Below are 25,562 nucleotides of genomic sequence, written 5' to 3' on the forward strand. Positions count from 1 at the left end.
TTTGGGGAGAGTTTGGGGTATTTTAGAATAATTCAGAAGTATTTGGGAAAATTCAGGTATTTTTGGAGGATTCAGAGGTATTTGGGGGGGAATCAAAGGTATTGTGGAGGAAGCAGAAACGTTTGAGGAAGTTTCAGTTATTTTGGGAGAATTCAGAGATCTTGGGGAAAGGATCAGAGTTACTTTGGGAGGAATTCAGCCATATTTTGGGCTAATTGAGCTATTTTGGGATAGTCAGACACACATGGGTCTCTGTCTACCCTTCCCTCCCCACTCAGATTTGCCCCATGGGACCCCAACCCTTCTGTTCTACCCCAAACGTGCCACCAGTGTTTCCCCTGCCCATCCCTCGGAGCAGCTCTTTTAATGACATGGGGCAGCAGGAACCCCTCAGTGCAGCTCCATAAACCCCTACTGGCCCTGTCTGCGGCTCTTTGGGTGACATGGGGTGGCAGAGACCCCCTTGTGTGGGTCTTTCAGTCACAGCGCAGCTGCCAAGGAGGGTCTTGATACTCCCTTATCCTGGAGGCCATGGGATCAGGGGCCCAGGCAAAGCATCTTACAGGGCTTTAGCAGAAAGGCTGCAGCCGGGGGAGGGATGGAGTAAGGCACAGCAGGGAGGACCTTGTCCCTCTCAGCCCCATCGGTCAAGAGACATCCAGCAGCTCAGCACCTACTCTGCGCTCACCCCCCAAAGCCTGGGGGGGACACAGCCCCATTCTGGGGCTCAGAGCTGCTGCTGGGGCACCAGGGGGCCGGGGGATCCTTTAATCCCCCTCGTTCAGCTCCAAGCGCCTGAGGCCAAAGTTCTGGTTTCTGGGGCTGTCCCCCCAATTGGTTTGGGGCCTGCAAGGGCTCGCCTGATCCTGGCAGGGACACAGCCTTGAGGGAACATCAGGAACCCCCACCTGGCTCATGCACTTCCCTGGCCGGTCACTGTGCAGCACTGCAGATCCCACGGCTGGACCACGGCTCAGTTCCTGGGATGAAGAGTCGGCCGAGGCGGCGCCGCACGGACACGGGGTCTGCGTTCCACTCCCATCTGCTGATGTCCCCCGTCACTCCTCGCTCTTGGTCAAAGTGGTGTGGGTGAACACCTCAGCCGCTATAAAAGTGGTGGAGGCGGCCAGAGCCTCTTTGTGGCTGCGGTGCTGAGAAGGGTCCGGCAGGCTTGTCCTGCCCGGTGTCCTCTCCCCAGAGGCCACTGAGGGAGCAGCTGCCCATGGTCGTCTTCTTCCCAATGACCCCTCAGCATGCTCGGAAGGAGCCGGTGCCGCAGCAGCACTGGCTCGTCCCGGTTCTTCTCGGTTAGACTGATTTGGCTGCCCCATCACCAACAGCGTTACTGGTCAGGTGGGACCAGACCTGGAGTGACCTGGGCTGGTGGGAGGTTTATCTGCCCGGGGCAGGGGTTGGATGCCATGGGCTTCCAAGACCCATTCAACCCGAACTATTCTGGCACTGAAAAACAGACACAGTCAGTGGAGACAGGAAGAGTTGCCAGGGCATTCCTGGGAATCATGCAACCCCATTTCCACATTTCTCCAACAAAACTAAGGAATTCACTCTGTGTCCCTGGTCTCCCAACTGCCTTTCCCTTCTTAGATGCCACTTCTAACTCTGCGGCAAGTCAAAATATGGAGAATGGAAACAATGTGAGAAGAGGTCTGGGTGAGTATGGAGAGGTGGGGAGGTCTGTAGGGAGGGGAAGTGTCACCCCAGCAGGACTGGGCTAGCAAGTGTGAGGCTCCTCCAGGTGTCTGGAAGAGGCCTCGTGCTCTGCTCGGCCCCGTCAATGGCCAGTACCAACATCCCCAGCTGCCCCCGGCTCTGGGCAGCTCTGTTGCCACAGGCTGTGCCCTCACCTGTGTCCCTGGTTGTCCCCTCACACATGTCCTGTGTCCCTGGCTGTGTCCCTGGCTGTCCACTCACCTGTGTTCCCTCACCTGTGTCCCTGGCCCTTGGCTCTCTTGTTGCCAGCTGAGTGAGGGGCACATGGGCTGAGGGTCCCTCCCACTCCCATGGGCAGCTGGTGTTGGGTGGGGGCATGTGAGGGCTGGGACTGCTCAGGACAGCCCTGTCCTCATGGCCAGCAGCTTTTTCCTGCTCCAGGCAATAGGTTCATATTCCATCCAAGGCTCACCCATGAAATGGTTCTGTTCCTTCTCCTGACCCTGCCTTTGGCAGTGGCCGTGGTTGTGCTGGGAGGTAAGGGAGGAGCCTCAGCCCAGCCCTTCTGTACAGCGTGGAGTCCCTGCTCCTAGTGGAGGGGAATCCTCAGACCTTCTCCCTTTCTCTCTCTAGCAAGATGCAGTGGACAGGTTCCAGTTGTGCCTGCAGCTTCACAGTTGCTGTCCTGTCCCTGGGACTGGGTCAGGTACCGTGGGATCTGCTCCTGCCTCTCGACAGATATGGGGACCTGGGAGCAGGGCCAGGATTGGTGCTCCAAGCTTGGGGCCTCCCTGGCCGTGCTCAAGGATGAGGAAATGGTGAGTGAGGGGCTGTGGGGGGTGCGGGGCAACGGAGGGGAGGCTGGGGGGGTTCCTGAGTCGGGTAGAGCCCCGCAGCCCCCGGGGTCGGTGCTTGCAGGGCCAGGGGTGCAGTCCCGCTCTGGGGCCTTGCAGGGAAGGAGCCCCGGGTGGGTCCCCTCGAGGGGCTGGGGCAGCTCCCACTGCTGGCTCCACTCTTCCGTCCAGGGCCTCCTCTTCCTCCTCAGGGGTGACATCAATTACTGGCTCGGGCTGCGGAGACGGGGTGAGCAGCTGCAGTGGGGGGATGGCAGCAGCTACAACTCCTCGTGAGTCCTGGGGAGCCAGGCAGGGGCTGGGGGGACAGGGAGGGCCTGGGGGGGACAAGGCTACTGATACTGTCCCTCATGGGCAGTGCTTGTCTCCTGCTGCTGCTGGAGGGGACAGGGGGGACAACCTCTCCTGTGCCAGCTCTGTCTCTGCTCCTTGTTGCAGGGTCCCTGTCCTTGGCAATGGAGAGTGTGTGTACCTAGGTGATGGTAAACTCAGGAGTGGGAACTGCTCAAATCAACAGCCATATCTCTGCAGCAAACCCCAAGCTCACCTGGCACAGAGGTGATGGAGAAAGAACCTTCTCCATGCTGGGCACTCACAGCTCTTCCTCTTCCCCCAGTGAAGAGGAAAATAACATTTATTCTCCACTTCCCATCAGCAGCGATATCTGGCCACATCCTGGGAAGCAGGGCTTCAGCAGTGTATAACGGTTTCTTAGCAAGCAGCCATTGGAAACAACGAATGCCCCTCTTCCTGCTCCTTTCCTTACCTTTTATATCTGAACTGATGTCATATAATCTAGAATATCCCTTTGGTCAGTTTGGGTCAGGTGGCCTGGTTGTGTCCCCTCCCAGAATCTTGCTCTCGATTGGCAAAGGAATGTTACAGTGCTGATGCTGTGCCAGCCCCGCTTAGCAGTAGCCAAAACACTGCTGTATTATTAACGCCCTTCTAGCTACCATGCAAAGCAAAACACTGTGAGGGCTGCTATGGTGAAGTGAACAAGGCCTGAGCCAGGGTTGACCTTTAGATGAACCTTCCAACCTAATGTTATATTTAGCCATGTATCTGCTTATTAGCCAAAATTATGTATAATCATTAATAAAATACATACTATGATAAAAGTACACCTGTGTAAACATGTATGTTTGTTATTATAATATATTTCTATCTGAACATTTGTATCTGTTCATTAATGAAACATGAATGTATTTATCTTTCTGTATTTAGAGACCACCGGTCAAGGCCTTGGAAGTAGATATCTGGCCCTCTTTGGCAGTAGAGGGTCAAAACTAACTCCCTTGATTTTCTTCTGAGTCCTGGTCAGGCTTTGGGTGAAACCCAAGGAGACAAGTAAGCCAGATGTTTTTCTGCACTAAGTAGTGATGTAAGCTTGTTTGTTTAACAATATAAAAGCTGGACCCTTTCACAGCAAAGACAGAGACCTCACCTACGAGTGGACACACTGAGTAGGATTTCCCAGTTCCTGGGAGTGGTTCTCTGGCCCTTTGCTGGGATCGGGGCCTCCCCAGCTGATGTTACAGGTAATATATTAAAGGGGCAACTAGTGATGTATCTCTCTCTTAATCACTACAGTGATTACTACTTTGTAGTAATGATTAGATGCATTACTGAGCTTATTGTTTTGTAATTCCTTGCTTCTTTTGTAATTCTTTGCTGTTTTGCATAATAGTAAATTTGCACACTTGTTCTTTAAAGTTGGTGTCTGTCTGCCTTGTGCTGACACTCCTCCCCCGACAAAACAAATTGGTATCATTGGCTGGGATCTGAACAAAATGTTGCTTTTTAAATTTAAATGTGAGGGATCAGTCCCCTGGCATCATTGGCTCGGATCTGAACAAAATGTTGCTTTTTAAATTTAAATGTGAGGGATCAGTCCCATCCCACATTTTCCTCTGGGATGATGTTCCCTATAGTTCGCTGGCTCTTGAGTGGGCTAAGGGTCTCAGCCTCCTTCACAGCTGTCCCAGGCAGGGCTTGGGGAAGGGCCCGTGTCCCGTGAGTGCTGGAGGAGGTGGTGGGTGGCGGGACCCCTGGGCACAGACCTTCCTGGTCACAGAAACCCTGCGCCACCACCACACCCGCTCTTGGGCCGGGGCTGTTGGAAGGTGACGCTGCACAAGGACGCGCTGCTGGGGAACCGTGTGGCCCAGAATTGTGAGCCTGGGCCGAGGAAAGGCAACGGCTGAGGATCATCAGTCCCATCCCAGCCCAGCTGAGCTGTTCCTGCAGAACAGCCCTCATGGCCCTGTGGCGGTTTTCTCTTCCCAGCAGTGGTGATAGCTCCAACCCCATGCCAAGGGCTGTTCTCCAGGCTCACAGTTCAAGGCAGAAGCGTGTTGCTTTGGGGACAGAGTGTGTTGGCTAGGCAGGCTGGAGGAGGCAGGAGGAGGCTGGGCACGAGTGCTGGCATATATTATCTGAGCTGAGCTGATGTCTGTCACCACGTTACCTCTAGAATTACTCTGAAGCCCAGGAAGACTCAGGTCCCTTGGGAGGTGAGCATGGAACTTTTCCACACTCTTGAATCAAGTTCCCGTCCCAAACTCCGAACCAGCGTGAGGTGGAGGGGGGCACAGTTTGGGTTTTGCCCCATTCCCATGTTGCGCAGGAGCCGTGCTGATTCCAAGCCGCCGTCGCAGCACGAGCCGCAGCCCGTTGTGCCGCCCCGGCCCCGCCGCGACCCCGCGTCACAGCTGATGTCGCGTTCCGAGCGCCGCAGCTGCCACCACCACGGCCGCCGCCATTCGCGGACCCCGCGGCGCGACCGGCCTCGCCTCCCCGTCCCCGCAAGCGCCGCTTACGCACTGCTGCCGCTGCAGCATCGGTTTCGCCTCCGGAGCACTCCGAGAAGGACCCAGAATTTACAGATAAGCAAAAGACTCCTGACTTTCAGAACACGTGGTCGCGAGTGCGGGGGGTGAAGGGCACGCGGTAAACGTAGTAGCTTTGGAGGTTTTACCGGGTCTGTTTTCGTCTGACCGGGATCTGCGCGAGGGGGGAACGCAGCCGCCGCCGGACTCGGGGGGGGCTTCTGCACCGGAGGCGACCTGGTGGAGAAGGAGAAAAAGGAGGACACAGCTCCCCAGGAGACCTAGTCGGGCTGCGGCAGCTCGGACTTGGCAGGATGGGACGGCTGACAGAGGGACGGGAGGTTTTAGATTCTTCAGCGGGGGGTGGGGGGACGCGGTTGGCATGGTTGCCTCTACTATTCCAACGCGAAGACGAGAAGATAGTCTGGAGAGCGCAGGGGACGCGTGCCTCCACGAGCCGAGACTGCTAGCGAGGTCAGGATTATCGGTGCTGGGAAGGGCATATATTAACTGCACTATCGACGCTGGCAGCGCCCTGTTTCGTGCTGCGGGAGTTCCGATTGGGAAATTGCGAACAGCTTGCCAGCACAGTCAGTACGGCCAGCAACACAGAGGTAACGCTGCGAAAAACAGCGACCACGCAGCTATGGGCCGCTACATGTAGCCCTTTGAGTCACAAAAAAGCAGCTTTGCTAATCGGCAGGTCATCTGTTACTTTAAAAAGTGCTTTTTTGTTGCCAGGGGGAATGGATGCAGATTTGCCTCTCACGATTTCAAAACACTATTTCGTTTAATAGTGACCGATATGCAGTACACAATGTGGGGATAGAGGCAGAATCAATTTGCAAAGAAACAAGCTATTGCAAATTCGGCTGCAGAAACACGTAACCCTTTGCAAACCGTTACTGCAGATGCTTTGATGAGGCAAGGTAAACAAGTCTCTGACACGATGCAAGCCCGGAGAACGTGCCGCGCTGGGCTGCAGCAAATAACAGATAGCCGTGCACACCTCCAAATCTATTCCGGACACAAACACGCAGAGAATGCCCTTTACCCATATTAAACATCAAAAATGGGAGGCAAAAACAAAAATAGCAAACATTTTTAACAGCAGAACAGACGTCTCTGCCTCACAATGGCCCTTAAAACCCACTCAAACCTGTTTAGCAAGTATTCCTAAACTGACGTCGCCAAAGCAAAGTAGAGACATCATAGCCATCAACAACCTTGGCATTAACTGTTTCCATTAGTCCCACCGAAATCACTCATTCTGTAGAGCAGAGACTGCTTCAGTCAGGGGGAGAATCAGTGAACGGAAGATTTTTCCTAAAAGCTACTTTTTGGCAGCTAAATCCACAGGTAACCCAAGAAACAAATAGCTCTATATGGATGAAACAATGGCTACGGCATTTACAGCCATTAGTGGAGGAACAACTAAATACAGCCTCTCTTGTTAGCAGAAAGCCCTTCACAAAACTATCCATCTCTCGAGGCTGGGGGGAAATGGATTTTCGTGGTTTTTACCCGTCTTAGAGTGGGGGAAGAATAAAACTTTCAAAAAACAGAATTTTATAATTTTCTAGGTTAAAGAAAAGGTAAAAAAAACCCTCTTGCAAAACCTCTGCCTTCGCAAGAGAAAAGATATTACTCCTTACGTAATAGCAGTCATTTGTTGCTTGGCAACTAGATGGAGACAGATCCTGTCCCGAGGCAGAAAAAACCAAAATTTTCCTACTTACTTTTTGGTTAAGTTTTCCTGCCTACAGGATGTGGGGGAGGGAAATTAAGAAAATTTTTTTCTGATTCCTACGACATCCACGAATGAGAACTCTCAAAACAAAGGACCATGCTGAACAGTGAGGTCCGGTGAAGCAACAACGAGATTGCAGATTGTGGAGCGGGAGAAACCCAGACCTTGCAGAGAACAGGACAACTCATTACAGAAGTGAGTTCGTAGCACCGAAAACTGCCGTCTCCCTAAGTGACAGTTAGCAGCCAATCGCATGCTGCGGTCACACTTTTTGCCTTATAAGGAATGTTTTTCTCTTTGTGTTTGGTTATAAAATGGCTACGACCCCCAGTAAACTTGTCTCAGTTTCTCCCCACGCTAGGTCCGTGTCCTTAATGTCTTGCAGGTTCCCAGGTGTATTCATTGTTCCTGCAGAAACTCCTGGACTTTTTGTAAATGTTTTTTTAGATTGTGACCTTTGATTTGCTGGGACTGTGCTCAGGTTTGGATCCACTCTGCTGTTCAGACCTGTCTGTTCCTGCAGTTGCCCAGAACCAGCTGCTGTAATCCGACAACAGTTTTGCTTCTGAGCAGTTCTGGCCTTTGTATTTGTTTTGGAAGAACAATTCCAGAAGGAGCGGAGGATGCCAGAGCAGGAGATGCATCTCCCGGGTGTTCAGGCTTCCCTGGAGTCAGATAGCATTCATCCAGAAGCTGAGCTGTCACCCCGTGTGCTTCCCTGCTGAGGGAGCATTCCCCTCTCTGGATACCCCTGTCCATCCCAGGACAGTCTGTCTGGTTGTCCCTGAAGTGTCCTGGGTTGGGAATTGCTATTTTTTTATGGACTTATTCCTGGGAGAGCTCCCTGCCAGCCTCCCCTGGGAGACATATCCCAGAGAGAGAGGATGGTTGTACCCTTCCTCAGCTGCACCACAAGAGCCTGGCTCGCACTGTTCCTGTATTCTGTGAGATGGGTTTTAATTCCTGTTGTGAAGCGACTGCTTTTCTCTGGGCTTTGCTAAGCGAGGTCTCTGCTGACAGGAGGAACAGCTTGAGTTCCCTCTGCTCGTGGCATTGTCAGAAATGGATGGAGGTGGGTCATGGTCACACTGCTTTTGATGTTGAAGAATGCTGAGCCCAGCCTGACACGTCAATCCCAAAACCCAACATCCCAATCCAATTATCAATTGAAATTTATTTTCCCTATACTAATTGATTTGGTTTGCCAAAATTAATTCTGTGGGACAGAGTTGCATAAAGGCTCAATTCCAGCTCCGCAGTCCTTCAGACATGAATACCTGACCTTGTCTGGGGCTGGGATTGGATCCAGCTGCTCCCAGGATCCTCTGGGTAGTTTGGAAAGTCTGTCAGTCCTGCCTGCACCCTGTGATCCAACAGGAGGGGCTCTCTGATAACCCTTGTCCAAAGCTCCTCATGACACTTGGTCACTTTGTACGTTGTATGGAACAGGTGTATTCCGATGGGCCGAGTGTCCCTCAGGGTGTGTCACAGGGGTGGTAACCTTTCCCACCTGCAGCTGATGTTCAGGTCAGCAGGAGTGTGGGTGTCTCAATTCTTCTGTTTCTTGGAGACCAACCATGTTAACCATAATCTGTCCTTACAGAAACAGGTTTTGAGGATGGATCCTACCGAGGGTTTCAAAAGAACATGGGAAGTGCCCACAGGCTGCTCCTCACCCAGGGTGGGTGACAGGTGCTGAAGGAGCTGGGGTGCTCGGGGGATGAGGGAATGGGAGTACCAGGGATGCTGGGAATGCACAGGGTGCATCCGAGGTCCTGGGGTGCTGGGGAATGCACAGCATGGAGTACCATCTTGGGTGCTGCTCCCAGGTGCTACTGACTGAGTCCTCAGGATAAAACTGGGGACAGCTCCTGCTCTGGGAACAAGCTGTGAAATGGCTCCCATCCCACTGATCCTGCAGGCTCTTGGGTCCACCTCACATCCCTGGGAAGTTTTTGTTTGCAGGCAGCCCCACTTTTCGTTTTGACTTTCTGCTTTCTGTGCACTGCACCCACACACTGGGGTGCCCTGGGTTGTGCTGGGAGGCAGGGAAAGTAGTGGGGTCCTTCAAAAAGATGCCCCTGGGGAGAAATGGGGTAGAGGAGCTTGTACAGTTGTGCCAAGGAAGCAGGGAAGGTCCTGGGAAAGGAGTGGTGGCATAAAGACAAAAGACCTGTGGGGGTCCTTGCAGGGAGGAAATGGGTCTGACCATTGTATGGGGAACCCAGGCTCTGGCCCCAGAAGTTCAGGTTCAAGCAGGGAGCAGGTGGAGCTGCTCTTTTGTGGGTCACATCCATGGGGTTCGGCCAACCTCCCTCCTGCAGGCTCAGCACTGTGGGACAGAGTGGCCGGGGGGGGGAAGGGCCAGCAGGCCCTGGGCACAGGGAGGCCCCTCAGTGTCACAATGGCCCCTTGGCTCCAGGAGGCCCCAGATGCATCATCTGCCCTGTCCTGGACACTGTCTCACATCTGCCCAGGGGATGGCAGAAATCTGCCCCTGCTGAGCTGTTCCCGTGGGCCAGTCAGGGGAGCAAAGCAACACCCACCAGACTGCTAAGGTTCCAAAAGCTCCTTGAACTCCACAACTGAAAACCCCCAGGAACTGCTCTCACCGCAAGTGCGCCAGCACAGAAAGCTGGTGCTGGCCTTGACCTGCCCTGGGTAGCCTCTCATCTGCACCTGAAACACTGGGGCTGGTGCTTTCCTTCCCAGCTAAAGTTATTGAAACACACTTTCACTCAGGAAAGAGCCCAGCTTCAAAACTGAAACCCTCCAGTGACTGTTCCCACACAAAAGATGCCAGGACAGAAAGCTAGTGCTGTCCTTCATATTCCCCCCACTCTTTCTCAACAGTATCACCAACAGAGGCTCCCTGAATCTGAGTTCCTAGTACACAAAATTTACCACAACAGCAGTTAAAACAGCTGCTTGCAGTGTGGCTGTTGGGTTGGCAATGTTGGGTACTGCAGCTGTTAGTGGGGCCAAATCAGCTGGAACTTTAGAAATTCCATTTTGTGCTGCAGCAGAAATTGAGTACTGTGGTACATTAGTGGCGTTTGAGTCAGGGAGTGCGGGTTCTGCACAGAGTAAATGCACGATAGTGTCCTGATTTCCTTTAGGGTTGGGGTTGATGTCTGAACTGAAGGACTGCATACTGCTATCCAGCATATGCCACCTTTGACCTTTCAGAACATAGAAACTCAAAATGTTTTCACTGGGATCTCTAACTTCAGTGTGAGTACTGGCATCTGCTTCTTGCCTGGAAGCCAGGAATGGTGTTTCAGCACATGGCACTTACTGCAGGGATTCTCATAGAATCACGGAATATCCTGAGGTGGAAGGGACCCACAAGGGTCATCGAGTCCAACTCCTGGCTCTGCACAGGACACCCCAACAATCCCACCCTGTGTCTGAAAGCATTGTCCAAATGCTCCTTGAGCTCAGACAGGCCTGGTGCTGTGGCCACTGCCCTGGGGAGCCTGTTCCAGTGCTCAGCTACTCTCTGGGGGAAAAGCCTTTTCCTGATATCCAACCTCCCCTGACTCAACTCCAGCTGTTCTCTCAAGTCCTGTCACTGGTCTGGAGAGTAAAGAGATCTATACCTGCCCCTGTGCTGCCCTTCAGATGGATGTTGAAGACCCCAATGAGGTCTGAACTCAGTCTCCTCTTCTCCAGCCGAATCCACCAAGTGTTCTCAGCCACTCCTCATAAGGCTTCCCCTGCAGACCCTTCCCCATCCTTGTGGCCTTCTTTGGATGCTATGTAATGACTTCATATCTTTTTTATTTTGTGGTGCCCCAAAATGCCCCCAGGACTCAAGGTGAGGCCGCCCCAGGGTAGAGCAGAGCGGGACAATCCCCTCCCTGGCTTGGCCGGTGATGCTGGGCCTGATGCCCCCAGGACATGGTTGACCCTTCTGGCTACCAGGGCACTGCTGACTCACGGCCAAGTGGCCACCCACCAGGACCCCCAGGGCCCTTCCCACAGCTGCTCTCCAGCCTCTTGTTCCCAGTCTATACCCACAGGCAGGGTTGTCTGGAAGAGGAGGAGGAGAAAGAGGAGGAGATGGAGAAGGAGGAGGAGGAGGAGGAGGGAGAAAGGAGGGAGAAAGGAGGAGCAGGAAGAGAAGGGATGTAGCAGAAGGAAGAGGAGTGGGAGGAAGATAAGTGGGAGCAGGAAGAGGAGAAAGGTCACAGTTCCACCACTTGCTGTATCTGAAGCCCCCCTGCCCATTGGAGCATCACGTCCCTCTCATCTCGCAGGTGACCAGGGAGGTGGAGCTCACCCCAAATATCTTGGGGGATCCCTGAGATTTTTTTTTGATGGGGTGTAGTGGGTTTTTGTGGCCAGGTTTTGGTAGTGGGGAGGGCTATAGGGGTGTCTTCCGTTAGAAGCTGCCAGAAGCTTCCTCTCTCTGGTGGAGCCAACGCCAGCTGACTCCAAGATGCACTTCCTGCCATTGGCCAAGGCCGAGCTAATTAGGAGTAATACTAATGCCTCTGTGATAACGTATTTAAGAACAGAAGGTTGTTGCGCAGTGAAAATTCCAGCCAGGTGAGAACTGAGTGGGAACATGTGAACAACAGTGCAGACACCAAACTCAGTGCAGACACCAAAGTCAGTGCAGAAGGAGGGGCAGGAGGAGATCCAGGTGCTGGAGCTGAGACCCTGCAGCCCGTGGGGCAGACCATGGCAGGGCAACTGTGCCCCTGCAGCCTCTGGAGGAGCATCAGGGTGCAGAGACCCACCTGCAACCCATGGAGGAGCCCATGCTGAAGCAAGTAGATGCATGTGACCCTGTAGGAGGCCCAGGATGGAGCAGGGTCCTGCCAGGGACCTGCAACCCATGGAGAGAGTAATCCACACTAGAGTAGAATTTTCCTGAGTGGGACTTTTGGCCCCTGTGGGGGACCCATGCTGGTACAGCTCATTGGTGAAGGGCTGTACCTTATGGCAAAATGACCCATGGGACAGCAGTTTGTGAAGAACTGTTGCCCCTAGGATGGACTTACACCGGAGAGGTTCATCAAGGACTGTCTCCCGTGGGAGAGACCCCACAGAAAGCAGAGGAATGACTTGTCTCCCTCAGCAGTGGCAGAAACATCGTCTCACTATAACCCCCATTCCCCATCCCCCTGCACCACTGGGGGGAAGGAGAGGTAGGGGGAAGGTGGTTTTAAGATTATTTTACTTCTCACTCTTTTGCTCTGATCCTGCTAGTAATATATTTAAGTAATATACCCACTTTGAGATTGTGTTGCCCATGAAGGTGATCAGTAAGTACCCTCTCCCAGCTCTTAATTCATGAATCCTTAGCGGTTTTTCTCTCCTCTCTCCAGTTGCAGAGGGGAGTGAGAGAGTGGGTTTAGTGGATACCTGGCATCAAGCCAGGGTCAACCCACCACAGGGGGAATATCTGGACTTTGGAGAACTCTAAAGCTGAGCTGCAAATGCCCCTTGGGATGACCCTGGGCGGTCCCCAGGAGGTGTTTTTTTTTCTGGGGGTTCTGGTGGTGGCTGCTGGCAGAACCCTGGTGGTGGGGGACAGGATATGGGGCCAGAGATGGGAGACTCACCAACAGCCTGGAGAGTACAGTAGCTTGGAGAAGAGGGAGTGACAGCAGAAAGGCACAAAAAGAGTTAACAGCAGCTAAGCTGTGCACCTTGCTCTGCTGAACCAGGAGAAGGTAATTACCTAAAAGATTGTTCTGCCTGCTTTGCTAGAAGAAGATTGTGGGAGCATTAGTTAATGTCTTGTTCTGTTCCGTTCACTTGACCAAAGTTTCATTATAGAAAGAATGCTAGGGAATCATATAAAATAGACCACAAGGTAATAAATCAGGTAAACTAGATGTTTGAATTAGATATAGGGGCCCAGAGCCAGGATTTTGCAAGCTTGAAGAATTTAGGTCATCTAACAAAGAAAGTTGAAAAGTTCACGCTTGATGAAGACAAGCGTGGCGACCACCAGGAGATGAAGGTTCAGGGTGTCAACCACCATAGTAGAAGATTGCGCATGATCAAAGAAAATTCTGGAAAGTCTCTGCCCAGAGACCAGTCTACTTATTAATATGCATGTTAGAAGGTGTAACCATATATCCAAAGTGTATAAAATGGCTTGGTTTTCCACTTTCGAGTCGAGCAAGTCTGTGCAGTGCAAATACCTTGCTGCTTAAAGATGCAAAGTCTCTAAGCAGTTCTTTTATTCCAAGGTTTTTCATCATCAGGAGCCTGGAGAAGTGGGGAGCCTGGAGAGGAGAGACCCCTGGGACCCTGAAGTGGGGAGTCCAGGACCCCCAGCAGCCTGGAGAGGGGGACTTCAGAAAGGGTGACCCTCTGGAACCCAGCACACTGAACCAGAGAGTCAGGGGAGAAGGGACCCCTGGAATGCTCCAAACCCCTGGCATCCTTAAGAGAGGAGGGACTCCCAGGACCCATGGGATCCCCAGCAATCCAGAGAAGGGGGGACCACTGTTATAGGTTATAAAGGCAAGAGCGGAATTTTTCTTCCCCCTGCCCCCACTGTAGGAAAGACAGAGTTTGAATGGAAGGGGGAAGGGAGTCAATTAGCTTTACAAAAGATCTAGCAGCAAAACCGGATTCCTAGCTAATGGCCCATCGAAGACTGGAGTGGGGGAGGAGTTTGGGATTTTTTTTGTGAAGCTAGCCTGGCTCCGAAGGGGAGAGGTCAGACTGCTGAGTTCTGTCGCTGGGACAGTGATATGGTTTGAAGCTGGCTCCCTGCCAAGTCTCCAAACCTTACCACCAGAAGTCCCGTCCCCCCCCAAACCTCAGGGAGAAGAGGGAGAAAAACAACCAACTAAGAAAAACCCGAAACGAGAGAGACAGTTAAAGTGATATATATAAATATATTTACACTTATATATACAATTCAAAATATATACAATTTTCACAAGGGAAGGGGAAGGGGAAAGGGGAAGGGAACAAAACCAAAATAATATATATATATATATATCCCAAATCAGTAGCCTGAGATCTAGTAACTAAAGAGTTAGCAAAGGAAATATATCACCACTCTCCTTGGGACAACTGAGAGTTGCTCCGGGACGATCGCCGGCAACCTCCGTCTCCCAAGGTCGACAAGGCCTTACCAGGCCTCGCTCCCCAACACGGCAGACTCAACAGCAGGGAACCTGCACCTCCAAGCCGCCGGAAGGAAAGAGAGCGAAAGCCTTTCCTCCTTTCTTCTTATAATCTGGCTTACGTAAAAATCGTAGGGAATACTGGGTAAATCTGGCCCCTTCCTTGGTTACAAACTGGTCACCAAGGAAGGCCTAGCCCAAACCACCACAGACAGAGAGAGGGGTCTGCGTGCGTGCATATGGAGAGAAGGCCTGGAGGCCTGTCTTTCTGGTTTCTTGTCCTGGTCAGTCCTGACTGCTGGCCTCAACCTGCCTGCGAGCTGTCTTTTGTCTCCAGCCTGGATCTGCTGTGTTTTCATCAGAGAGTCTCTGTGCTCGCTGGGAGAGAAGGGAGGAGCCTTGAAACACCGTCATCTGAGAATGACAGTGAGTCCCATGGGGGTGGACTGCTTTCCCTTCTGCCCTTCTTCCACTGGGGGAAGGGTCTCTGTTTTCTTTTTGGCTTCTCCCACGATCCGAGACCACCCCCTAGACCCCCTCCCTGCGCAGTGACCGCCAGAGCCCAACAGCGCCCCCTGCAGGTCAGCACAGAGAACTGCAGGCTCTGCACCTCCAGCGACCCAACAGCCCCCCCGCCGACCGTGATTAGAACTGCGCTAGAGGACAAAGAAGTATTCAGACTTTTTCTTTTGTTTGAAGGGGACTTTCTGGGTACAGGGCAATTGTCTAGGTTTTTTGTGTGTTCCGTTACTGTTCTTGCCAACATACATATATCTTTTAATAAAGGGTTGTTATTTCTTCTGTTTTTTCCACACGTCCTCAATTAAAGCCCCTTAATTTTGAATTTACAATTGCTGAGAGAGAGGAGTTTGGTTTGTCTCATAACTCATCCTCTTTAGCAAACATTCCAGTCTCTTCAAACTGAGACAACATCAAAATGGAGAGATCAGAGAGGGGGACTCATGGGAGGGTTTTGGAGTGAATCTTAATCATTTGGAGATTTCAAGAACTCAGTCTTGGTGTTTCTGAGTTTTTTGGGGGCTGAATCTTGGTGTTTTGGACGTTTTTATGGACACAAGATGATCGGTGACTTCTAGAGATGGACTTGGGCAGGAGGAACCCCCAAGCCAACCCACTCATACCTTGTTTTTCCCCCCAAACCAGGATTTCTCCTTCCTAAACCTTGACCAGATGGAGGAGGAGGCTTGCGAGGAAGCAGCAGGAAAAGCCCCACAATATGCCCCAGGAGGAGGGGCTCCAAACCCAGCCCAGGGTGCTCTGAGCAGGAAAGACCCACCCTGTGCAGGGAAGGTGGCCGGAGCTTGAGCCGGAGCTCTGAACTAGTGGTCCCTGAGCAGCTTCAGATCAGGGAGAAGCCTTACAAGTGCTTGGAATGTGAGAAGAGCTTCAACCAGAGCTTCCACCTGATCTGCCACCAGAAGATCCACTGCCAGCTCCCTCATCACCCTTGGGTGGATCCCATCTGGTCCCATAGACTTGCCCCCAGTGTGGTTCCAGACACTCCTGGCATAAACCTAGTTGCTTCCAGTCACTTCTAGTAGAATACCAACTGCCCCCAGCTTAGTCCAATTTGCTCCCAGTCACCCCGATATGGTTCCACTCACTTGTAGTCACTTGCAGTATGCTTCCAGTCACTCACAGTACGTTCCCAGTCATGTCCAGTTTGATCCCAGTTGTCCCCAGCATGCTCCCAGTCCCTCCCAGTCACTCTCAGTGGTCCTAGTTGCTCCCGGTATGATCCCAGTTATCTCCATCATAATCTGCTTCTCCAGGTGTATCCCGGCTGTACTTAACATCATCCCAGTTGCCCTCAGCATGCTCCCAGTCACTCCTACTATGATCCTTGTATGAACCCAGTCACTGTCAGTCACTCCCAGTATGATCCTAGTTCCTCCAAGTTACCCCCAGTATGGTTCCAGTTTCTTCCAGTATGATTCCAGTATGGTCTAGGCACTCCCAGTATGATTCCAGTCAATCCCACTGTGGTCCATTCAGTTCCAGTGTCCCCTAGTACAATCCCAATATGATGGCTGTCACTCCTAGTCATTCCCATTATAATCTCAGATGACCCCAGTGTGGTTCCAGTCACTCTCAGTATGAACCAGGTTGCTTCCAGTTCCCAGTAGGAGCCCAGTCAATTCCAGTCACTCCCAGTATGGTTCCAGTCACTCTCAGTATGATCTCAGTATGATTCCAGTATGATCCCACTCACTCTCAGTCATTATCAGTATGATCTCAGTTGCCCCCAGCATGGTACAAGTTGCTCACAGTTTGATCCTACTCTCTCCCAGTCACTCCCAGTATGATCCCAGTCACTCCCAGCATAGTCCTGCTTGCTTCCAGTCACCCCCAATATAATCTCAGGTGCTCCCTCTAGGGTCACGTTCAGTTTCAATCACTACCCATATGACCCCAGTATGTTCTCCGTCACTCCTAGAATAATCCCAGTATGATTCCAGTCACTCCCACTCACTCCCACTCACTCACAATCAGATCACAGTTGCCCCCTATGTAGTCCTAATTGCTCCCAGTCACTCCCAGTATGGTTTTAATAATCTCTAGTATGATTCCAGTCACTTCCACTATGGTCCCAGTCAGTTGCAGTCACTCCCAGTATGATCCCAGTCACCTGTAATATGATGCCATTTGCCCCCAGTGTGGTTGCAGACACTCCCAATATGAACCCAGTTGCTTCCAGTCACTAGTAGGATCCCAATTGCCCCCACCTTAGTCCAAGTTGCTCCCAGTCACCCCCAGTGAGGTTTAGGTACTTTTCCAGTCACTTCCAGTATGATCCCAGTTACTTCCAGCTACTCCCAGTAGAATCATAGTCACTCCTGGTTACTCCCAGTATTATGGCAATCACCCCCACCTTGGTCGAAGTTGCTTCATTCATCCCAATCAGTCACCCCCAGTATTATCTCAGTCAATTCCTGTCACTCCCAGAGTGATTCCATTATGATCCCAGCCACTCCCAATATGATCCTGATCTCTTCCTCTATGGTCTCAGGCAGTTCCAGTCACTCCCACTAAGGTTCATGTAAGTTCCACTCACCCCCAGTACGATTCCAGTCTGATCCCAGTTACTCCTTCTATGGTCTTAGGTAGGTCTTAGGATGCCCCTTGTCACCAGCCTCCACTCTGCCATTGAGCTGTTGACTGCGACCTTTTGAGTGTGACCAATTCCTTATCCACTGAGTGGTCCATCCCTCATATCCATATCTCTCCAGTTTGGAAACCAGGGTGTTGTGCAGGACAGTGTCAAATGCTTCGCACAAATCCAAGTGGGTGACATCAGTTGCTCTTCCTCGTCCACCACTGTTGTAACCCTGTCGTGAAAGACACTAAAGTTGTCAGGCTTGATTTGCCCTCAGTGAAGCCATGTTGGCTATCACCAACCACCTCCTTATTTTCCATGTACCTTGGCATGGATTCCAGGAGGATCTGCTCCATGATCTTGCCCAGCACAGAGGTGAGACTGACCAGCCTTGTCCATGATTAAACATGAAAGGATCCAGCTTGGCTTCATGTTGTTCCCAAAACAGGTGGGGTAGACACCAGGGACAATGTCACAGATGCAACCAGATCTTCTCCAGGGCCACCATGGAGCTCTGGGTGCCTCCAGAGCAGTGGAGGAGCTGGAGAACAAGGGTTTGAAAGACCACAACTGCCCCCACTGCTCCCAGGATACCTCAGTGCCCTCAAGAATTTGATCTGCATGTTGATCTCCTTCTGTCCATCTTCCTGGAGAAGGAGATACATGCCTAAACCTCCATCCTCTCCACACCCTCTCTACAGGTATTTATGAAATTCATGAGGCCCCACAGTGTCTTTCCATTCCAGCACCTCCAGTCCCAGTCATCATATTGGTGGCCCTTCCCCATGTCCGGTTTAAAGCTCTCTGAGGTGTCTGGCCACCTTACTGGTGAAGCTGGTCAGGTGAATCCCACCACCTCCCAACAGACCTTCTCAAAAGTGAATCCATGGTCATGGAAGCCCAAACCTTGAGTAGAGCACCAGCCAAGTGCTCCAGTCCCTTTATAACCATCCATGGACTCTCTCTAGTATGGCCATGTCTACCCAGGACTGGGAAATTCTGTTCCTGGGTCACACAGGTAAGGAGACCCTGGGGGGCAGGTTGAGCTTCTGGCCCATGGTTAATGTCCCTCCCTTGGCCCAAGGCCACCCTGGGGTCATTGCTTGGGTAATGTCCCCATGGCCAGCCCTGGGGCCGTTGCTTGAGTAATGTCCCCACAGCTACCCCCAGGGCCATCACTTGGGTAATGTCCCCACAGCCATCCCCAGGACTGTCACTTGGGTAATGTCCTGAAGGCCACCCTCAGGACTGTCACTTGAATAACATCCCCACAGCCACCCCCAGGGCCATCACTTGGGTAATGTCCCCACAGCCACAACTGTTGAGATCAGATGTACTGTTGAGATCAGATGTACCGGATGCTGGCTGTTAGCAGTGATCTGATAACACCCTCCTGAGGAAGAAGGATCTGTCACCCACTTACACAACAGCCACAGGGGTTGGGACACCCAAAACACACAAAACAGCAGTTTGCACCCCAGAGCCCCTCACTCCTCTCTGAAGGCATCTCCTGGACGCCACCTCAACTCGCCATGGCCAGGTACAAGGTGACAGTGGCCACAGGTGATGTGGCAGAAGCTGGCACCAACAACTCCATCTCCATCACCTTGGTGGGCAGCCGAGGCGAGAGCCGCAGGACCACTGTCTCCCTCTTGTTCCTGACGGGACAGGTGGGGATGAGAACACAACGTGTGGCAGAGCTGTCCTGGGGACATGACAGGTGGCATAGGCTGTCCCAGGGACATGAGGGGTGGCACAAGCTGCCCTGGGGACATGAGGGGCTGCACAGACTCTTCTGGGAATACAAGGAGATGGTGGGAAGGGATTTGGGGAGGATACTGGGAAAGGGGTCTTGTGGGGATGGGTGGGAAGAAGTCTTGGGAGATGGTGGGAAGGGATCTTTTTGGGGGGGGGGGCAATGGAGGAAAGGGGTTCCAGGGGTGTAGAGGAAAAGGATTTGGGGGGGGGGGGGGGGGAAGATAAGGATCCTGGAGGGTTGGAAGCAAGGGGATGCTCTGAGCCTCTTCTCTGCTGGTGTCCCCTGGTGCCACCCTGGGGCATCTGCCCACTCTTCAGAAGCCATTCCCTCCTCTTCAGGAGAAGAGCCTGTCTGTGGACTGTGGGCAGGACTTGGGCCCTATTGTCCTCATCCGCCTGCACAAGTGGCGGCTCTTCTTGGAGGATGCCTGGTTCTGCAAGGATGTCCGGGTGACAGCCCCTGATGGCACCCTTTACCGCTTCCCCTGCTACCAGTGGCTGGAGGGGGTCACCACGGTGGAGGTGCGGGAGGGCTCAGGTAAGACACGCCCAACCCCCAATCCTCCTCTGACGGCTGGAGGTCCAACCTTGACCCCATCTCCTCCTTTCCAGGGAAGAAACTGGCAGATGATGAGCTGCAGATCCTCAAGGAACATCGACATCGGGAACTGGTGGCACGGCAGGAGGCTTTCCGGTGACAGCGGGGACATGGGGACAAGGTCCACCTTGGCCAGGTGGGCTGGTCAGTGGTGATGCTGATGTCTGCCCCTATGTACTACACCAGGTGGAAGAACTTCGCCCAGGGCTGGCCCCGTTGCCTCAATGTGGGCTCCATCCTCGAGTTGGACTCCAATATCCAGTTTTCCTGTGTCAGAGCCACTGACTTCACTGGTTTCCTCATCTTACAGTAAGCACTGCCCTGAGGCTGGGTAGGACCTGGATGGTGGTGGGAAGAAGGGTCAGAGAAGAGAGGAGGTTGTGCTGAGGTCCCCCTCTGCCCTGTAGAGGGGCCTCCCACTTTCTGTCAGGGTTCCTGCTGAGAAGCACCTCCTGGGACAGTCTGGATGAGATGCGCACCATCTTCTCCCGGACACAGGGTAGAGATATTGGTGGGTGCCTTGTGTGTTCCCCTCCCCACCACTCAGGGTTTCCCTTTCCCTGGCGGGTGGGTAAGTGGGTGCTGATATCTGACCACCCCGCTAGTCCCTGAGTACGTGGCCAAGCACTGGCAAGAAGATGAGTTCTTCGGTTACCAGTTCCTCAATGGCAACAACCCTATCATCATTCGGTGCTGCACTGTGTTGCCACCCAAATTCCCGGTGACGCCAGAGATGGTGGCTGGCTCACTGGGGAGTGGCACTGACCTGGGCAAGGAGCTGCAAGAAGGTCGGATCTTCATCGTGGACTATGAGGTGTTAGACGACATCCCAGCTGACACCATCAATGGGCGCCAGCAATACGTGGCAGCCCCACTCTGCCTCCTTCACCAGGGCACTGATGGGCTCTTGCGCCCCATTGCCATCCAGGTAGGGATGCCCCACATCAAGCTGTTCCGTGGGGAGGGTGAGTATGGTCCCAGACCATGGGATGGTGTCCCACAGCTCAGCCAAACACCAGGACCCTCCAGCCCCATCTTCCTGCCGAGCGATGATGAGTGGGACTGGCTGTTGGCCAAGACCTGGGTGCGCAATGCTGACTTCTACATCCATCAGCTCCTCACCCACCTGCTGAGGACCCACCTGTTTGGGGAGGTCTTTGCCATTGCCACCCTGCGCCACCTGCCCACATGCCACCCCCTCTTCAAGGTAAGGTCCCCCCTGAGGGCCACCTGCTGCCCCCTCACTCATCTGACAGTGGTAATGGGCCATGCGACACCCTCCCCAGCTTCATGTGGAGGGTCCCTGGTCACCTGCCAGGGGTTGGTTCCCCCCTCAGCTCCTCATGCCCCACTTCCGCTTCACACTGCACATCAATACCTTGGCGCGCAGCGTCCTCATCAACCCCGGCGGCCTCATCGACAAGGTAAGCCCTGGGGCCTGGGAGTACTGGGCTCTGTTGGGGCCACTGGGGCCTCGTGGGAGCACTGGGGGGCACTGGGGTGTACTGGGGTCACTGCGGTCAGTCTGCTGGAGTCTGCTGGAGGCACTGGGGGCCACTGAGAGAACAATGGGCACTGGGTGCACTGAGGGGTATTGGGGGTGGTGGGGTCTACTTGGGCACTAGGAGGCACAGGTCTACTGGGAGTTCTGGGGGGTACTGAGGTGCTACTGGGAGCACTGGAGTGTACCAGAATTGCTGGGGAACAGTGTTGTGTACTGGGGAAACTGGGGGGCCCTAGGAAATATGGGAGCCCTGGGAGACACTAGAGAACCTGAAGTGGAGGACGCTGGAGAACACTGGGGTGCACTGAGGGACTGGGTGTGTACCTGGAGGACTGGTGCCCTGGGAGCACTGGGGGACATGGCGGTATGCTGGGAACACTGGAGGACACTGAAGCCTGGACCCTCCTGCTCTGCCCACCCATGGGTGCCTCCCCTCTCCCAGGGCTCAGGGGTGACCTATGAGGGGCTGAAGCTGGTGGTGCAGCGGGGCCTGGAGCAGGTGACCTACACGTCCCTGTGCCTCCCTGATGACATCTGCCACCGTGGCATGTCCCATGTTCCCAACTACCACTACCGGGATGACGGGATGAGCCTCTGGGAAGCCATTGAGAGGTGGGACCAGTTTTGAGGGTTGGAAGTGGTCTTGGGTGTGCCTCAGGACCTCACAATCATCTCATCCCTGTGGTAGCTTTGTCACTGGCATTGTGACGTTCTACTATGGTGGGGATGCTGCAGTGTGCGGGGACACGGAGCTGCAGGCCTGGGTGATGGACATCTTCACCAACGGTTTCTTGGGCAGGACCTCCTCAGGTAGCACACCTGCAGCTGCCACGGCATGTCCCCAGGGGTGGCAGGAGACAGGGACAGGTCCCTGAGGTTCTTGGCTGTCCCCCTCCCACTCAGGTGTCCCCTCCTCACTGCAGACAGTGGAAGAGCTCATCAAATTCCTCAGCATGGTGATGTTCACCTGCTCGGCTCAGCACGCAGCTGTCAACAACGGGCAGGTGGGACAGGAGCCAGAGACCTAAAGGATGTCCCCAGCTGTGCTGGGGTCATGTCCCCCTCCCAGCCTTTTATGTGCAGGAGGGATGTCCCCATCCTGAACCAATGTCCATGTCACACTAATCTACATGCCAGAGGGATGTCCCCATCCTGAACTAATATCCATGTCACACCACTCTACATGCCAGAGGGGTGTCCCCATCCCTCCTGTCCCCATATTGTAAGGACTTCCCCACTCTACCTCAGAAGAATGTCCCCATCCAATGTGTCTCCACGCCAGAGGTATGTCCCCATCCATCCCCTCTTCATGTAGGAAGGGATGACCCCATCTGTCCCACCCGCTCTCCACGGTGGAGAGAATGTCCCCATCAGTCCATGCTGGACAGGATGTTCCTATCCATCCCCTTGCCATGCTGGGGATATGTTCCCATCTCTCCCCTCTCTGTGCCAGGGGATGTCCCCACTCATCCCCTTGCTGTTTTGGGGGGATGTTCTCTCTGGTAACATGTCCCCCTGCAGTATGACTTAGGTGCCTTCGTCCCCAATGCCCCATCCTCCATGCGCCACCCACCACCCCACGAGAAGGGACGGGCCTTCCTGCAGCACTTCCTCGACACGGTCCCTGAGGTGGCCACCACTGCCAACATCCTAGTGACCCTGATCCTCCTCAGCTCCCAACTTAAGGACAGGGTGAGTCTGTCCCCACAGTTCTCATGGCCTCCCCAAATGGTTCCATGGGGCTGGGAACCCCAAAAGGTGTCCACAAGGCTGGATGTCACCACCTTCGGTGTCCTCAATCCTGGAGGGTGGCCACCATTGCTCCACTGCTACCAGGGTGCCAGAGAACCCCCCCAATAGCACCAACATGCTGAAGCTGAGGGATCTCCATCCCTGTCCCCCCAGAGGCTCCTGGGACAGTACCCCGAGGAGCGGTTCACAGAGGCGGAACCTCGGCGGCTTATCCGGGCCTTCCAAAGGCGGTTGGAGGAGATCCGAGACCAGATCGAGGAGAGGAACTACCTGGCTGAGCTGAGATACAACTACTTGAACCCACTGGAGACTGAGAACAGCATCTCCATCTGAGTGCAGTGGTTGCACCCATGCAGCACCCCCAGCACTCTCAGCAACCCCAGCACCTGGACACCCAATGCACCCAGCACCCCCAGTTCCCAGCTCCACCAGCACCCCACACATAGCCACCCCCAACACTCCTGTCACCCAGTATCCTGCACTTGGACAACTCCAGCACCCCCAGGACCCCACATTTGGACACCCTCAGCACCCACCTCCTCAGCACCCTCAGCACCCCCTGCCCCGTTTCCTTCCCCCCAATAAATGCCAGCTGTCAGTCAAACCCTCACTGCTCTGGGGGGGGCACTCTAAAACTACAGGAATCCCCTGGTCCCTCCCCACAGCCCCCACTCAAAGTGGGAGCTGGATTGGGGCAACTGAGACATGATACCCACTGCTTCCAGTGGCCCCTTCCAGTGCTCACAGTGTCCATCACTGGTCCCCAGTGACATCAGTGTCCCCCTGCAGTGCTCGCCAGTCTCCCCAGTGCTCCCAGTGTTCTCCTCAGTGTTCCCAGTGCCCCTCTATTACAGGGTAGACTGGGAGCTTCAGACAAAGTTTATTAGAGAAGATACTTTTGAGTCACAAGGTCCAGAAAGGATCCTGAACACCCCAAAACCCACAGAGGACCCCTGGTTTTCTAAACTCCTTCTCCGAGGGGAACGTTGGTGTGGCTGCAGCCAATCCAAGCCCAGTTCCCTCAGCCTCTCCTCACAGGCAAAGTGCTCCAGCCCCTTCACTAAACCTGCTCAAGCTTACAGACATCTTTCCTATGTTGAGGAACCAAAAACAAGGCATGGTAACCTGGATAATCCATCACCTTGATAGGGGGTCACACAGACCAGGGTGCTCCTGGCCTCCCTTGCTGCCTCCTGCCCAGCTCCCTGCCCACCAGAGTTTTCTTAATGGGCTGCTCCCAGCCAAGCATCTCCCAGCCTGTGCCATGGCCAGGATGAGTCCCTTGCAGGGGCAGACACTGGCATTTGTCCTTCTGGGATTTTATGAGGTTCCTACTAACATGTGCTCTCCCCCTCCTTGAAGCCCCTCAGCGAGTACAGAGGCCTGAGAGACCTTTCCAGTAAAGACTCAGGCAAAGAAGCCATGGAGTCCCTCAGCACCACATCAGCATCTGCTGGAATTAAATCCCCCTCCCCATTCCACAGCAGTCCTGCATTTCCCTCTTTGATCTTTGGTCTCCAGCAGAGAGATTGAAGCTCTGTTTGCTCTTGACTTTTCTTGCAGCCACCAACTCCAGGTGAGCTTTGTCTTTCCCACAGTCCCACCTGCACAGCCCAGGCCATGCACAGAAATTCCTTGTCTGGACCTGGCCTTGCTGTCACCCCCTGGCAGCAGCTTCATGACCCCTGTTTGTAACCTGTCCTGTGACATCCCAGGTCTGCTTCCATCACATGGCCCCACAACCCCAACTGTGCAGGCCCAGCCCAGGACAGAAGCACTCAGGGTGGAGAATGGATCCTCTGACAGAATGTCCAGGGCAGTCCTTGGGACTTGGTCACCCCAGAGCTTTCCTGTTCAGCAGCCTCTCCAAGATCCTGGAGAGGCTCTGTCACAGAGAGTCCTGTTCCAGGATCTGCCAGGCTCTGGGTCAGAAGAGAGGCCAGGCAGGGCTGGCCATGGCCCTGGAACAGGCCCTGAGCCCAGAAGGAGGATGGAGGGGGGCACAGCAAAACTCACCCATAACCCTGGGCTGAGCAGGCAGTGCCAGAAATGGCTGAGGAGAGAGGCTGGGGGGTAACTAATGTCCTGGGCCACCTTCCTGGTCTGTTCGTGCCACCAAGGGCACAGATCAGCCTCCTCTCTCTGGAAGTTTCAAATATTTGACACCTTCCACAGGCCCTGGCTCTGCACCACAATCCCCCTGGTGTGAGTCCTCCTCCTGCACGGTCACACAGTGTCAGATACACACTGATGGTTTTCTCTTCCAGGTCCTTTCCAGCCCAGCTCAGCTCCCTTCAAGCTCTCCCACCTCCCCTGAGCTCTCTCCACCACCAAGGGCCTCTCCCCAGCACAACCCAGTCAGGTCTGGCCCTACCGCCTTGCCCAGGGCAGGATGCTTTGGGCAGTGGCACCACATCTCCAGCCCCTTTGAGAGAGCACAGCAGCAGCTGGAGCTCAGAGAGGACTGAATGGGTGAATGAGATTGGCAACAGGAAAAGGAGGCTCCCTGTGTGCCCTGCTCTCCTCTCCAGAAGATCCTGAGAGCTCTGCAGCCCCTCTCTGCCATCCCATCTTCCCAGGGCAGCACAAAAGCCCTTGTGGTCCTCAAGAGCTCTCACTGCTG

General features: G+C 53.8%; 2 protein-coding genes across 2 annotated transcripts; both read left to right on the plus strand.

Moving 5' to 3' along the window:
* Nucleotides 1-915: 915 nt before the first annotated feature.
* Nucleotides 916-4,240, plus strand: LOC113960547 (early activation antigen CD69-like). The gene is made up of 6 exons (XM_027670159.1): nt 916-1,055; nt 1,601-1,671; nt 2,113-2,208; nt 2,305-2,489; nt 2,697-2,797; nt 2,964-4,240. The coding sequence occupies exons 1-6, from the start codon at nt 916-918 to the stop codon at nt 3,085-3,087; spliced, it is 717 nt and encodes a 238-aa protein (XP_027525960.1). The 3' UTR covers nt 3,088-4,240.
* Nucleotides 4,241-18,859: 14,619 nt separating this feature from the next.
* Nucleotides 18,860-23,497, plus strand: LOC113960546 (hydroperoxide isomerase ALOXE3-like). Its single transcript, XM_027670158.1, has 13 exons — nt 18,860-18,997; nt 19,425-19,623; nt 19,698-19,779; nt 19,870-19,992; nt 20,091-20,194; nt 20,289-20,611; nt 20,687-20,890; nt 21,021-21,107; nt 21,630-21,799; nt 21,876-21,997; nt 22,091-22,191; nt 22,709-22,879; nt 23,093-23,497. Exons 1-13 carry the CDS (start codon nt 18,860-18,862, stop codon nt 23,270-23,272), a joined length of 2,004 nt encoding a protein of 667 aa, XP_027525959.1. The 3' UTR covers nt 23,273-23,497.
* The last annotated feature ends 2,065 nt before the right edge of the window (nt 23,498-25,562 follow it).

The sequence above is a fragment of the Corapipo altera genome, unplaced genomic scaffold, assembly GCF_003945725.1.
Source record: "Corapipo altera isolate COAL_440 unplaced genomic scaffold, ASM394572v1 60861, whole genome shotgun sequence".
Taxonomy (NCBI): Eukaryota; Metazoa; Chordata; class Aves; order Passeriformes; family Pipridae; genus Corapipo; species Corapipo altera.